Genomic DNA, 13587 nt, shown 5'->3' on the forward strand with positions numbered 1-13587 from the left:
CTGCCAGTGTGCAAGTGTCAAGTTACTGCAATGAAAACGCTGCCAGTGTGCAAGTGTCAAGTTACTTGCTTCTGCACTAGCAGCAGGCATCTATCTGCACGTTAGAAAGCACACTCCACAGCCTGCAAAGTCATCAGCCCATGCTCATCCAAAGGGAACTAGCGACTTACTCGAGGTGCAAAGAGGGAAGATCAAGTATTGACTGGGCTTATCTATACAACACTTCAAGGATAACTTAGTTACGGCCTTTAACTCTAGCTGGTGACAGAAGATGAACGTTTACCAGATAATTACACTTAATGGATACACATGTAAACATTCTCTGTTGTAAACTTCTTAGTCAATTTATGATTGAATTTAGTTTGAACTTCTAATGAACTTTTGTAAAAAAGGGAAGTTGGGCTAAACCATGTGATCTATTCTCCTAGAAAAGGCACAAAACACCAGGGAACATCACATTGCATGGCATTGGGGGTGAGAGCACCGGGAGCAAGGCATCAGGAACAAGGCCGTTATCACATCAGAGCAGGAGGAGAGAGCAAGATTATTAGAAGACTGCAGAGTGGAATAACTCAGAAATTATATGGCAACTTAAAAAATTTAGAGAACAATATGCAGAATGCAGAGAAGGTGCAGAGAAAGCAGAAGGAGCAGGCAGGCTTCTCCTTACCACGGGACAGAACAAGTCCTTCCTTAATAGCAAGGCAGGCTTAGAGTACAACTCTTTCTTCTTACAGACTTGGGTTTAATTCATTTAGCAATAAAATGGTAGAAGCTTTTTCTTTTCTCTATGCAATAAAGATTTAGTGCTCATTTTTCATCCACAATGAGTGAGTTCTTTCTAAACTGGTGTTTGATCTTTTGCTCCATATACATATGGAAGAGTGAGTGAGTGTGTGTGTGTGTGTGTGTGTAAGTATGTAATTATGAGATAAGCATGTAACTGGTCTCAACTGGTTTGAACAGAAATGTATGAATGTGTATGCATGAATCTGTATATGAGTTTGTGAGCTTATTCCTTCTGCAAGCATGATTCTCTTCTCCTGGTTCAACTCAAGTTTATTGCTCTAACCTTTCCCCTAGACTGACAGTGAGAGGCATGTGGACAAGAGGGGGAAGCTCTAGCAATTAATCCTTTACTTAATCCCCCTATTTTACTACGAGGTGCTAAGAGCCAGAGACTGAAGTTTCTGGGCTCAGAGAAACTCAGACAGGCACGATAGGTACCGTAGCAAAGTGACTTTTCAAACAGCTAAGTATCTTGCCCTACTGGCGATGTTCCACTTTCCCCTAAGCAGAAAGAAAGAGAGAAAGAAAGAGAGAGAGAGAAAAAGGAAGGAAGGAAGGAAGGAAGGNGAAGGAAGGAAGGAAGGAAGGAAGGAAGGAAGGAAGGAAGGAAGGAAGGAAGGAAGGAAGGAAGGAAGGACGGATCGCTGGGGTTGGCCCCTGGCACCCCAGCACCAAAAAGAAGGCAACAGGGCCTGCACTGAATCTCAGGACCACAAGATTTGGTTGGGATCATTAGAAAAGCTAAAGTTCCTGAAACAGAACCTTCATCCGCCTCCAAAGGTTGATCTGCCAACTGCTGTCCAAGCGCTGCATCTTCTGTGCCTACCACATGCTGTGGCCCTAGTTCCAGTATAGACTCAGGGTCTGCTGCCACTGTCTCTGGAGTCTGCTGCAGCTCTGCACTTTCGATCTCCACAGGCATGGGGGCCGCCACATGCATGCTCTGCTGGTCCACGGTGCTATCGTCATCCATGGAGGAGGCCTCCTGGTGCTGCTGGAGCTGCTGGGCCAGTTCGTACCTTTGGGAAAGCAGAACAGCGCACAAGCCATATCAACAGCAGAAAGACAACTGTGAAAGATACCATGCACTAAAACACTAGTTTTACTCTTCAATTACTTCATTTTGACCACTTTATAATCCTAAAGAAACTCCTGTTGCCTTCAATTGCTGTCAGCAATTACAAGACTCAGAGGCACAGAGGCCAGCACAGACAACAATCCCCAACATGTACAAAGCCACAGTAATAGTACACATTGAAGCTCAGTACTGGGAGGCCAAAGCAGGAGAACTGTCATGACTCAAGGCTACCCTGGACTACAAAATGGAACCGAGTCTCACGATGCCCACATTCCTTTAAAAGCAATCTTTCCCCTGTTGCCTCTTACCCAGGGGAGGCAGTTTTTGTGGCATGGTATGGATAGAAAGCCCCAACCACCCATAAGTCATGTGTTGAAGACTGTTTCCAATACAGCAATGCTCAGAAGTGAGACTTACTCAATGGCAGAATCCCTTGCTAAATTCCTAATGTTCTGGGTGGAGGTATTGAACAATAGGAAGAAGGTCCTAGTTGCAAAAAACATGCCTTTCAAGACTGTCACTTGTTCCCTGATCCTTCCTTTGTCTTTCTGCTTCCTCAATGCCAAAAGATAAGCAGACTCTGTCAAATGGCTCCTCTGCCATGATGTGCATCATCAGTAGTGCTTAAAAGTTACGGTGCTAGGCGCCCACTCCAGAGCCTCTGAACAGTCAAGTAAGGGCTCATCCTTAAACTGTTGTCAATGGCAAACCAACTAACAAATTCAGCTAACCATTGTGTTTCAGAACACGTAATAAGAGGCACAGTCCATTCCGACTTTCTCATGTTAATTTTGTTTTTAGCAATATTTACATATATAAAACATACCGATCATTGGGATCAACAATTTATCTTTCAAAGAGAGAGATGAACAATGAATTTTTAGTGAAAGACTCCAGAGACTTTAAGAAAATGACATCAATTACCTGATTAACTGGCTAGCTACCAAAGAATCTGAGATAATGAGTCACCCCTGCCCTTTCCTATGTGCATGGTTAAGCCCACAGCTGTAACATGTGCGTGTTCTACCCCAGAATCTTAGCGTGTCTGCCTCCTCTGTGTACCACACTGAGTTCCGAAATCTTGCTGTTCATTTTCCAATAGCCAAGAATCCCTTCTCAACTAGTTGTACTACAGAAGAAACAGAATGCACAGCTAACATTAGTGGTCAGGAAGCGCATCTCACCCCTCAGCCACGCCACCTGCCCCTCCCTGAGGACCATCTCTCACGGGGCTTCTCCTTCCATGCCGAGTTGTTTGGTTTGCATTTTTATAAATTTTACTTTTATGATCATGTATGTCTATTTATAAAGATATTTCTTGTTATTTTTTGAGGTTATAATTACATCATTCCTTCTACCTTTTATCCCCTATCTCCTTGCTCTGTCAAATTCATAGCCTTTTTAAAAAATTAATTGTAGTTACATAATATATATGTATATACACATGCATATATCCCTTAATACACAAAATATCACCTGCTCAGTCTGAAAAATGTTACTCAAATGTGTGTTTTCAAGGCCGACCATCTAAACTGAATGACCCAACGGTGTTACTCAGAGACACTATCCCTGGAGACACTATTTGTCCTGCTCTCAGTGTCCCTTATGGCCTCTAGCTCTTTTTTTTTCCTAGCTATAGAATTTTTTTAATTAGATATTTTCTTTATTTACATTTCAAATGTTATCTACTTTCCTAATTTCCTCTCAGAAAACCCCCTATCCCCTCCCCCTCCCCCTGCTCACCATCCCACCCACTCCCATTCCCAGTCCTGGCATTCCCCTACACTGGGACATAGAACCTTCACAGGACCTACAGCCTCTCCTCCCATTGATGACCGACTAGGCCATGCTCACCTACATATACAGCTAGAGCCACATGTCCCACCATGTGTTTTCTTTGATTGGTGGTTTAGTTCCATGTAGCTCTGGGGGTACTGATTAGTTCATATTGATGTTAGTCCTATGGGGCTTTAGACCCCTTTCAGCTCCTTGGGTACTTTCTCTAGCTCCTTCATTGGGGACCTAGTGCTCTGTCCTATGGATGATTGTGAGCATCCACTTCTGTATTTGCCAGGAACTGGCAAAAGCCCTCAGGAGACAGCTATATCAGGCTCCTGTCATCAGGTTCTTGTTGGCATCTGCCATAGTGTCTGAGTTTGGTGGTTGTTTATGGGATGGATCCCCAATGGGGCAGTCTGGATGGTGATTCCTTCAGTCTCTGCTCCGAACTTTCTCTATAACTCCTTCCATGGGTATTTTGTTCCACCTTCTAAGAAGGATTCTGAGCTGCTGGGCTAATATCCACTTATCAGTGACTGCATATCATGTGTGTTCTTCTGTGATTGGGTTACCGCATTCAAGATGATATCATCCAGATCCATCCATTTGTCTAAGAATTTCATAAACTCATTGTTTTTAATAGGTGAGTAGTGCTCCATTGTGTAAATGTACCACATTTTCTGTATCCATTCCTCTGTTGAGGGACATCTGGGTTCTTTCCAACTTCTGGCTATTATAAATAAGGCTGCTATGAACATAGTGGAGCATGTGTCCTTATTGCAAGTTGGAGCATCTTCTGGGTATATGCCCAGGAGTGGTATTGCTGGATCTTCTGGTAGAACAATGTCCAATTTTCTGAGGAACTGCCAAACTGATTTCCAGAGTGGTTGTACAAGCTTGCAATCCCACCAACAATGGAGGAGTGTTCCTCTTTCTCCACATCCTTACCAGCATCTGCTGTCACCTGAGTTTTTGATCTTAGCCACTCTGACTGGTGTGAGGTGGAATCTCAGGGTTGTTTTGATTTGTATTTCCCTGATGATTAAGGATGTTGAAATTTTTTTAGGTGTTTCTCGGCCATTCGGTTTGCTTTGTAGGAATGTACAGGCAGGCACACCTGAGTTGAAATGCTGTCTATGGGTCAGGGTTCTCGGGCAACAGGTTTTATGCCCTTCTATGGTGGGCCCGGCCGTCACTTCAGCTGACCTAAGGTGTTCCACAGCACTCTAGTCCTGCTGTAGCTTCTCAGGTGAGCTGGACTCAGTTCTAGTCAGAAGTAGGCCTCTTTTATGCTACATCTTTCATGGTCAAGCTAGCATTCTACCAACTAAACATAGGTTACAGTGAATAACAGCTTCATAGCATATCTAATGCTTGTGGTCTGTAATTCAACAATAGAATACCACAGAAATTCATTTATAAAGCCTAGAAATCAGGCCAGGGAGATGGCTCAAGAAGTAAGGGTCCTATTACTTCTAACCAGGAAACCTGAATTCTAGCCCCAGAACCCACAGAATAGGATGGAACCAACTCCCACGAGTTCGTTCTCTCTCTCTCTGTCTCTCTCTCCCCCCCCCTCACTCGTACCCACATACATACACACACAAAATTAAAAACCTATATCACAGAATTAAGACTTTCTTTTTAAAAATCTTCACTACACCAACTATATTGGGTCTATATTTGACTATCAGCTGAAAAAAAAAGAGAATTTACAATAAAGCATTTTGCCTAATATAGACTGCTTCAGTATTAAAAGTAAAAATGTTAACTGGGTATGGTATTATCCGCATGTGTAATCCCCAGCAAGCAGGACTTTAAGGCAAGCCTGAGCTACATAGTGAGACCCTGTTTTCATTTAAAAAAGAAAAGTGTGTGTGTGTGTGTGTGTTAGGGTTATTTTGGTTTATTTGTTGTAGACAGGCTCTTACTCTCTAGTTCAGTTTGGTATTAAACTGACAGCAATGCTTCTACATCAGCCTTTCATGTTCTTAGATTACACGCATTGGCTCAAGCCAAATTTAAAAGCTAAAAAATGCATAAGTTCATGCTGTCATCTATAGCTCTCATTAGATCCCTAAGCACAAACAGTCACCTTCCTCAACCTCAGACGCACCATGAGAAAACAGCACAGGCAGCAAAGACAATTCCTTCTGAATTGCTCCCCACCCGATCTGGGAAGCAGGACCCTCATTAAAAGGCAAGCGTGTCGTAGGCATCACATCCGCCGTCTACCTACCTGTGAGTTTTCATGTGTTTCTTGCAGTTCAGTGAAGTCTTAAATGTCTTCTGGCAATAGGGACACATGTAGGGACGGAGGTCGTTATGTATGCCCATGTGTCGTCGTAAGCTGCCACCTGTGGTAAAGGCTCCATTGCAGATCAGACACTTGAAAGACTTCAGCCCTGTGTGCGTCCGGACATGGGCTTTGAGCACGCCTGCAGAGACGAAGCCTCGGCCACACTGGGAGCATTTGAAAGGCTTTTCACCTGTATGTGATCTAAAGGGCAGGTAAAAACCTACATAGACTCATGACATGTTTATAACACGGTAATAAATGTAAAATCAAAGCACGTCATGCTAGGACACTCTTTATAAAGCAACTAGAAAAGATGTCACTCTCTATGTTCTGTAGTAAGCAAACCCGAGACTCGGGCAAGGAACTTCCCAGAGCTACCAGCCGGCCCCTGAGGGGAAAGCATGAGCTTTCAGTGGAGCTATCTTCAGAACACCACACTGCCTCTCCTGAGAGCATGTCTACTTCTTTTCACTGATGAAACTAGTGGGTCTTTGACACATGCTGGAAATTGCAAATACTAAAATATAACTGGAAAATAAGTAAAACTCAGGGGTAATCTCTGAGTAAAATATTTGAATGAATATATTCAAGAATAAAAAATGTCACAAAAATTTTATGGTCAAATAAATATTTACCATAAGGTAACAACATCACCCTAAACACTTAGTCAGCAGAGCACTGAATCCCACACTACGCCCTAAACACTTAGTCAGCAGAGCACTGAATCCCACACTACGTCCCCCCACCTCCTCTCAGGCCTTACCTGATGTGCTGTTTAAGATGGCAAGACTTTTTATATGCTCGATGACAGTAGAAACATTTGTATGGTCTATCTGCTTCATTGCCAAAACTATTATTAAAATAATTTTGAAAAAATTGGTTTTTTGGAATGGGCTGGATAAGACCTACAGATGAAAAGAAAAGCAGGAATAATCCCTGTTAGTGCTACTACTAATGTGTCAAAGGCATTGCGGGAAGGTAAAGGTAAGGGTGCCGGTGACTGGAGAGCCCAGCCATTTTAACTATGTCATTAACTATCATCTATTTAACCAAGTCATGCCCATCCCTGTGGTGCAATATTTACCAATAGCTATTTTCTGGCCCTGCAGAGTGTGTATATCATTACAAACAGACACTGGAGTCTAGAACCATTTTTTAAGGCACGTGCTGGCATGAGATTTATATATATATACATCCAAAACCTACATCAGGATTTTAAATCTCTCCTTTTTTCAGTATGAATACGACATAAGCACAATAATAAACTCAAAACATAAATATGTCTAAGATGACATTTTGTTCTGTAAAGGCAGCATTTTGTCCAAAGTTTTATTAAAGGGGTATTTACAGATGGCAAGATAATTAACCTAGAGATTGAAGAGATGTCTGAACAGTTAGGAGAACTGTGTTCTTCTTGCAGATGACCCGGGTTCAAGGCCCAGCACCACACTGTGGCTCACAACCATCCCTAATCCCAGCTCCAGGAGATCTAACAGGCCACACATGTGGTACACCTATATGATGCAGGCAAAACATTCACATACGGTAAAGTAAATAAAGAATTCAGATTATTGACCGATGTATTGCAGGATTTACATGCTTTTCTGAAATAAAGGGTTTCCTTGATTGGTTCATCTATAAACACAGGGGACAGTGCCTTTGGGCTAAACACACAATTCAGCACTTAGTTGTCAAACACCAGTAACTGAAAGTCATCTGGAACACTAAGAGGAAGCCTGGCCTGCCCTTCCTGTTGTCAAGATTCAGCAGGCCTTGCTACCCTAACACTCTGGGCTCTAACACTGCATGTGCAGCCTCCTCCCCTCAGCAGGGCCACTGGCCTCCACAGAGTAATCACACATTTAGGACATTCCATCTTTCCTGACTTTCTCTAAGAGCAAACTGTGTTCTAATTCTTTCCCCTAAAACCCACTGCTTATGCTTCATGCAGACCCTTAATGTCTTGTCCAAGTCTTTCTAGGTGACACTACCTTCCTTACACGTCAACACAGAACTCTACGGGCAGCGGTGTTCTGGGCTCCCTGGGTACGGAAGTGAAAGACTCCAGTATACACAACAGCTCCTTAGTGTCTTCCCTCTCGCGTGCAATTACAACATCTGAAATGGTTTCCAAGTGTACGGTTTATAAAAAAGACATTGAAGAGTTTGAGCTGGGGGCAGGGGAGGGACCCCCTAAGAACCATTATATGAAGTAATACTCATGGTTATTTCTGCTAATTTTGCTTAGGCGAGGTCTATAAAACAAAGCTAATGATAAGGTCTCAATCTTTAAAGGACACAGCAAGGAGAAGTAAAGCGCACAGCAAACCCTAGCACGCTGGTACTGCCAGACACTCATTTCTATTGAACTGCTTCTGGCTTTCTAGGAAACCACTAATCTCAAAGAAGGCCATGAATAAATTTTACTCAATGTAAGTCAAAAGCAAACTAAAAATGACTTTAAATTCCTTAAAATCTCTTCTGTAATAGCAAAGAAGAGTAGAGCTTATAGAAAAATACAACTGACCTTACTACTGCAAACAGGAACATAGCTTAAATTTTGCAAAGTGACAGGACGGGAAAACTTATCATCTCACATATAATACACTATAATTATAATACACCATAATAAGCCCTGACACACAGCCGAGTGTACCATAACGTAACACTGACCAAAACAGCAAACAGCAACTTGGAAGATCAACAACCACAACAACGACGCTATTTTAAAATAACAAAAAGGCTGAGACACAAGTTTATCTTCATGTACCTACATCTATACATCCTACACACACGCACACAAACAGTTTAAAAGGAAACTGTAACTGTAGATAAAAATATAAGTTGGGGATCCCTAATCTAAAGTGTGAAATGTTCCATAATGTATTGTGAAAGCCAAAATGATGCTACAAGTGGAAAATTCCACAACCGTTGAATGTAAAATTACCTCAGGGTTTTGTGTATATTTTTATAACATAATCGTAGATAAATCTTAGATAAATTCAAAAGAGCTTAGAGAGGTGGCTCAGTCGTTAAAAGCACATAATACAGTTGTAAAAACCTCAAGTTCAGATATGTAACTGCAGCTCTAGGCCTTCTGCAGGTACCTGCACTAACACACATACCCCACAAAACACACACACACTTTTAAAAATGACAAATCTTAGCCGGGCGTGGTGGCGCACGCCTTTAATCCCAGCACTCGGGAGGCAGAGGCAGGCGGATTTCTGAGTTCGAGGCCAGCCTGGTCTACAAAGTGAGTTCCAGGACAGCCAGGGCTATAAAGAGAAACCCTGTCTCGAAAAAAAATAAAAAGAAAGAAAGAAAGAAAGAAAGAAAGAAAGAAAGAAAGAAAGAAAGAAAGATGATAAATCTTAAAAGAAAAAGTTCATGGCTATATTAGACATCTCACTGTCAGGCTATGACTTGACACAAACCTGATATATAATTCTATATGCCCCCTAACCCCTGTCATACTACGCCACAGTATGGCATTAATTTTGCTCAGGTTAGATTACCTCAACTAGGTAAATTATATAAATTCACTTGTAAAATTTAATGAGTGCCACAGTCCAAATGCTTCTATCCCTACAAAAGTCTTGTGTTGGGGGCTGGAGAGATGGCTTGGCAGTTAAGAACACTGACTGTTCTGCCAGAAGTCCTGAGTTCAATTCCTGGAAACCACATGGTGGCTCACAACCATCTGTAATGGGATCTAATGCCCTCTTCTGGTGTATCTGAAGACAGACTCTGCCGCCCACCCTGACGGCAGTGAGGAGGGAGCAGGCCCTGCGATGATGCTTGCTGAGGCGGGGCCTTCAGGAATGACATCAATGTCCTCATGAAGGAGGCCTGTGGGCCACATGCTGGGAACCTCAGACAAAGTGCAACATCGCTGGAAGAAATGCTGTGGCGCACCGTGGCTGCTGCAGTGACAGACACAGAAGAGAACAGCAGCCGTGGCTCCCTGCATGATGTGCTTTGGGAGGAAGAAGGGGCTGAGAATGGAGCGGGAGAAAATGAAAGATAGTAATGAGCTGTGCGTGCGTGTGAGCACAGCGCACTGCGTACATGTAGGAAGCTGGGTTTTAAAGCAAGAGGAAGAGACAAGAGGCCCTGGAGAGACGCCTATCTGTGAGGCCCTCAGACATCCAAGGTGCTACTCATTAGTCAGATCAGACCGTGTCTTAATTATATCATCAATGGCGGTGAAACAAACTTAGAAACGACAGGTACCTCTTTTTCTTCCCAATGCAAAGACTAAACGGCCAGAATAGTAATCTACAGCACACCGTGTGGGAATCCAAAGACAAACATAACGACCTGCAGCGGGTATTCCAATTAAAATCCCTCTTCACCTTGATGGACCCAAAGCGAAAAAAGATCTCTCTCTTTTTTTAAGGATTTATTTATTTTATGTATGTGAGTACACTGTTGCTGCCTTCAGACACACCAGAAGAGGGCATCGGATTCCATTAAAGGTGGTTGTGAGCCACCATGTGGTTGCTGGGAATTGAACTCAGGACCTCCGGAAGAATAATCAGTGCTCTTAACCGCTGAGCCACCTCTCCAGCCCCCAGGAAGACCTCTTTAGTAAGGACTCCTACAAGACTCCTCTTCCTTTCACGTTATTTATGACGATTTGAGTAGTACTGTTTTAGGGCTGTAATCCTGATTCTGGAACATACTAGCCCCCCAGAGCAATTTCCAATGAAGACTTCACCAATAGTATTTTCCTGCATACACCATATTACAGAAACATCTCTCTAGGTCCCAGAGGAAAACCCACGAACAGCCACCGCACTCTAGCTTCCATCTTACCTAGGTCAGTTATGAGAATGGGTTCTTGCAAAGGAATGTCGGGGACAGGAACGCTGCTCTTGCCCACCCGACCCTTCACAGGCTTCCGCTGCTGCCTCAGCTTCCTCAGCTCCGTGTGCTTAAAGTGGGAAGCCACGTGAGTCTTCCTGTGGCCTGAGGTGCGGAACTTCTTATCACAGTGAGGACAAGCAAAAGGTCTAACTCCTAATGAGACAAAGGACGGTTTAGAGTCATGGCAAGCAACTGCATGTCAACAACCACCACCAAAGTCCATATAAAATCCTTCAAACACTAGACGGCTTGTTGGTCCACACGAGGAGTTTATGTGTCTCAGCAATCAGCTGCCATCCCCCTGCTTTTAAATAGTACTACTATATAGAACTTAGGATATGTAATAGGTCTTCATTTGAGAAAGCACATAGACAACTTTAGGGTCGAATCCTTAAGTTGTTCCACATGCACGTTCAATAACAAGTCAGCCTGGAGAAATGCAAACCATGTCAGCCCAGTCTCTGCAACCGACATCCACAAGACAGAGCAGGCCTCCTCCTGGGCAGTGGGGACACCCCCCACCTCCAGGCAATGCAAGGACAACAATTAGTATCTCATAAGACAGAATGGAAGGTGACTGTCACCACACAGTAACCATAAGGTAAGACATCCCCAGCACCCTCCGTTATAAAGGAGCTTCCTCCATCACTGACTATTCGTGAGAATGCAGAGTCCCTAGACAGGCACGTAACATGCAGTGGCTTCTTTAGGAGCTCTGAGTGCATGACTGACAGTCAATATTGAGCCTGGGGTGGGGCAAAGTAATAAAACTGTTTCAATTAGAATTGTATACTTCATGAATTTTAAAATATGCAAACTTTATCTCAATATCAGTGTTATTGACAAAGATACCGATCCCCCACTTAAGATCTGCCGAAATGGATGTATCTGGAGGATATCATCCTTAGTGAGGTAACCCAATCACAAAAGAAGTCATTAGATATGCACTCACTGATAAATGGGTATTAGCTCAGAAACCTAGATCACCCAAGATACAATTTGCAAAACACAAGAAAAATCAAGAAGGAAGACCAATGCGTGGATACTTCATTCCTCCCTAGAATAGGGAATAAAATACCCATGGAAGAAGTTGCAGAGACAAAGTTTGGAGCTGAGATGAAAGGATGGACCATCCAAAGACTGCCCCACCCAGGGGTCCATCCCATAATCAGCCACCAAACCCAGACAATATTGCATATGCCAGCAAGATTTTGCTGAAAGGACCCTGATATAGCTGTCTCCTGTGAGGCTATGCCAGTGTCTGGCAAACACAGAACTGGATGCTCACAGTCATCTATAGGATAGAACACACACACAGGAGGAGCTAGAGAAAGTACCCAAGGAGCTAAAGGGATCTGCAACCCTATAGGTGGAACAACAATATGAACTAATCAGTACCCGGAGAGCTTGTGTCTCTAGCTGCATATGTAGCAGAAGATGGCCTAGTCAGCCATCACTGCGAAGAGAGGCCCCTTGGTATTTCAAACTTTATATGCCCCAGTACAGGGGAATGCCAGGGCCAAGAAGCAGGAGTGGTTGGGTGGGGGAGCAGGGCGGGGGGTGGTGTATAGGGGACTTTTGGGATAGCATTTGAAATATAAATGAAGAAAATATCTAATAAAAAAAAAATAAAAAAAAAAAAAAAGATCTGCCAGCCTCCTAAGACTGGAATATATATTCCATAGGAGGAGTCTGTGTGATATATATATTCCTAAGACTGGAATATATATATCACACAGGTTTGATGGTTTCCCATAGGGATCTTTCCACCCACTGCTTCATTTATAAATATTATATTTCTAATGGCTCTCCAACAATAACCTTGGTTCCATGAGGATCAAGGTCACAAATCCACAAAGGGAAGAGGAGGAGGGAGAAAGACCTGGGAGTTCAGCTGCTGCCCTTCCTGAACCCAAGCCAGCACAGCTGCGCACCTGTGTGTAGGCGGATGTGCACCTTGAGGCTCCCTGAGGTGGAAAAGCTCTTCATGCAGTATTGGCACTTGAAAGCCTTGATGCCCGTGTGAGTTTTAATGTGAGCAGTCAGTGTACTCTTCACGGCAAAGGCCCGGAAACACTGTGGACACTTGAAGGGCTTTTCATGGGTGTGGATGCGGATGTGGCGCACCAGGTCACTGGGCTTTCGGAACTCCTTCGTGCAGTAGGGACACACATGCCACCGCACCCCGTTCTCCTCCCGAATGGACCCTGCAGTAACAAGGAAAAGAGAATAGTTCAGCCTAGAAACTACAGTACCCCATAAACATCCTACAATGTCCTGTCCCTCTGGCAGCCCGCTGTATCAATGGAAAGCTGTAAGCTTTCTGTCAAAGACATGCGATCCATCACAGAAAAATGAAAGCCCTACTGTTCTGATATTAACACCACAAGATCCTAACAGTATGATCACCGATAATAATCTTAAAGAAAGCCCTACAATGCCATGAAGATGCAATTCATGATGCCCACTTAGAGCAGCTAACTAACAGGTAGCCATGAGTGAGTCAGGGCGCACGGACACAGTTCAGACCGGAATGAGAATGAAAATACGTTTGATCAGAGAACTCCCTGATGGTGCAGAGAGCAGGAGATTGTAGGCTGCTCAGCCCTAAATGGAACTGCACCCACCTGACTCCTGACCCCTGAGCAGGAGGCTACGGAAAGTGTGAAAGAGGTGCTGAAGGACTCTAAGGACTCTGGACATAGCACGGCATCTATACAGAAAAAGTCAGCTGTTACCTCACAACACATACAACCCCAAGCAGACCAGC

General features: G+C 43.6%; 1 protein-coding gene across 1 annotated transcript in view; it reads right to left on the reverse strand.

Moving 5' to 3' along the window:
• The window catches only part of Znf236 (zinc finger protein 236), a 103723-nt gene that overhangs the window by 45053 nt on the left and 45083 nt on the right, over positions 1-13587 (reverse strand). Inside the window, exons 10-14 of the mRNA XM_021150329.2 lie at positions 12752-13024; positions 10767-10970; positions 6709-6850; positions 5886-6146; positions 1552-1808 (exon numbers count right to left, since the gene is read on the reverse strand). Of these exons, the coding sequence (XP_021005988.1) occupies positions 1552-1808; positions 5886-6146; positions 6709-6850; positions 10767-10970; positions 12752-13024 (1137 nt within the window). The remainder of the gene's footprint in view (positions 1-1551; positions 1809-5885; positions 6147-6708; positions 6851-10766; positions 10971-12751; positions 13025-13587) is intronic.

Source organism: Mus caroli, chromosome 18, assembly GCF_900094665.2.
Source record: "Mus caroli chromosome 18, CAROLI_EIJ_v1.1, whole genome shotgun sequence".
NCBI classification, from domain to species: domain Eukaryota; kingdom Metazoa; phylum Chordata; class Mammalia; order Rodentia; family Muridae; genus Mus; species Mus caroli.